Raw genomic sequence first — 2,502 nt, forward strand, 5'->3', positions numbered from 1 at the left:
ACCCTGTGGCTTCCCCAGGACCCCACCTGGGTGGGCTCACTGTGGGAAGCGCATGGAGGGGCAGAGGATGCTGAATGCTCCAAGGAGAGACCCAGGAGGTGAAGACGTGTGAGCTTCTTGCCCTAAACAAGTCTGCTCCAAGGGATAGGAGGCTCCCCAAAGTCCTGCCTGGCTTTGTGGGGAGCAGTTCCAGAGCATCGCCCAGGGACTCCGTGACACTGGGGTGGGGTCTGGAGAACAGAGGGGAGGGGATCATGGGATTAATTAGCAACTCACGGTTCCTACACACAAGGGGCAGCTTTAAAGTAGCTTCCCTGCCCTGAATTTCCAGGGGCTGCTGCTCCCCCCTGGCTGGGGAACCCCCCAGTGACTCCATCCCCGCTCCCCGGCCAGACAGCCCGGTCAGGGCTCAGGGCAGAGCCTGGCTCTGAGTGTCCCATTGGCACTGAGCCCCCATGAGGGTCTGGCTGGGGGTGGGGCTGGGAACGGGGACACTGAGCCAGGCCCCTCACCTCTTACCACCAGCTCCACGGGGTCGCTGGGGTCCGACAGAGCGAACGGCTCCAATTGGCTCTGATAGGAGCAGCTGTAGTTCCCGCCGTCCTCCCGACGCACGTTGCTGATGAGAAACTCAGCCCCAAACCCAATCGAATCCACAGGTGGGAAATGGCGTCGCTCTTTATTCAGCACGAACCGCTTTCCCAGGCGCTGGCCCTGACACCGGAAGATAATGGTTCCCCCCAGGGAGACCCCCCAGCTGGGTCTCAGCAGGGAGATGCTGGGTTTGGGGTAGCTGGGCTCTGCAGTGGGAAGCAGACAGGCCATGAGACACAGGCCCCATCACTCACTCCTGGGGCCCATCCTCACCCTGCGGCCTCAGTGGTGGGTCAGACCCGGCGGCCCTGGGGACGGGCTCCTGGATGCCTTTCCACAGGGGCCAGAGTTTCCCCTCAGCCCTGGGCTACAGCATGAGACACGGAGCAATCCCAGCCCCTGGGGGCCCAGAGCTCTGCTCCCCAGCACGTGACAGGCCAGGCCAGTCTCCAGGGTCCATTCACTCCCTGGCTTCTCTGTTGGGAGGGCTGGGAGCCAGGACTCCTGGGTTCTCTCCCCGGCTCTGGGAGGGGAGTGGGGTCTAGTGGGGAGAGCAGGGAGGATGCGGGGCAGGACTCCTCGGTTCTGTGCACAGCACCACCACCGACTCGTAGGGGACTGTGCAAGTCTCTACTATACACTGAGGTTTATAATCTTCAGCTCCGTCCATCACCCCATAACTGCAGGGCCGTCCCTATCCATACACGAAGTATGCAGCTGCGTGTTGCTCCAGCCCCTGCCCTGCATCTTCCCCATGGCCCCCAGCCCTGCCCCGACTCCACCCCTTCCCCAAAGCCTCTTCCCGTCACTGCTACGCCCCCGCTCAGGGAAGCAGCACGGTCGGACCTGCACTCAGAGGCGGGAAGTGCACCGCCACAGCCCTGGTTCCCCCCGCCCCCCAAGCCAGCCCCACCCCTCCACGGAAGCCTGTCCCCCACCTACTCCAGCTCTCCCTGGAGGAGGTATCCCCGCTTCCTCTGCCCCAATTCTCCAGCAGCTACTTCTCCCCCTTGGCTAGGGAACCCCCAATGACTCTGTCCCTGCTCCCCGGCCAGGCGTCCCCTCTGCTGGCCCCAGGGCAGAGCTAGGCTCTGAGCGTCCCATCGATGCAGAGACCCCCTGAGGATCTGGCTAGGTGTGGCGCTGGGAGCTGGGAAGCTGAGCCAGGACCTTCCCTCACCTGCTACAATGATTTCGACGGGGTCGCTGAGACACGACCAACGATTCTGATCCGTTATGGAGTGATATTCGCAGGTGTAGCTCCCTCCATCTTCCTGGCCGACACTGGGAATGGGAAATTCAGCCACTTTCCCTGCAGGCACCGTCCACACCTGCAGGTTCGGGTCTCCAGCTTTATACAGGAAGAACTCCAAGTCCAGGTACAAACCCTCACAGCGGATGGTGATGTTTCCCCCAAGCGCCACCACCCTGCTGGGGCTCACCCAGATGGTGGGTTTGGGAAATTCACGCCCTGCTTTCAACAAGAGACAGGAGTTAAACAGGAAGACAGCCCCCCCCCGCTCCCTCCACCCATTCAGTCAGTCTTCATTTGGCTCTCTGGAGTCTGTCCCACCAGGGTGCACTGCCTGACATGGGCTCGGGGGCAGGGGGTTCACCAGATGTAGCTCAGGACCCAGCTACATGAAGATCACCTGTCCTCCCGCCCTACACAAGCCAGCCAGGGAGCCTGACCACTGGGCCCCTGCAGCTCTGCCCCACCCTGGGTTTGAAATAGAGCTCGTAAGCAGTGGGAGTCGCACAAACCCACTTTCCAGGCAGGGAATGGGGACTGCGAGTGCAGGGGAGGAGCTGTTTGGGGTTTGTTCGGGGCGAGAATGGATCTGATGGGTTTCCCTTATGGCTGCACTGACTGGGAACATTTTGATTACCTGAGGGGATCTAGAGCCA

General features: G+C 61.8%; 1 protein-coding gene across 1 annotated transcript; it reads right to left on the reverse strand.

The window, feature by feature from the left end:
* Window positions 1-512: 512 nt before the first annotated feature.
* LOC116839637 (leukocyte immunoglobulin-like receptor subfamily B member 3) lies at window positions 513-2,065 on the reverse strand (the record flags this gene model as incomplete). The annotated part of the gene is made up of 2 exons (XM_032805747.1): window positions 513-800; window positions 1,775-2,065. Coding segments are annotated over 2 exons (579 nt in total), but the record flags the coding sequence as incomplete, so codon positions are not given.
* Between the last annotated feature and the right edge of the window lie 437 nt (window positions 2,066-2,502).

The sequence above is a fragment of the Chelonoidis abingdonii genome, unplaced genomic scaffold (genome assembly GCF_003597395.2).
Source record: "Chelonoidis abingdonii isolate Lonesome George unplaced genomic scaffold, CheloAbing_2.0 scaffold1803, whole genome shotgun sequence".
NCBI classification, from domain to species: Eukaryota; Metazoa; Chordata; order Testudines; family Testudinidae; genus Chelonoidis; species Chelonoidis abingdonii.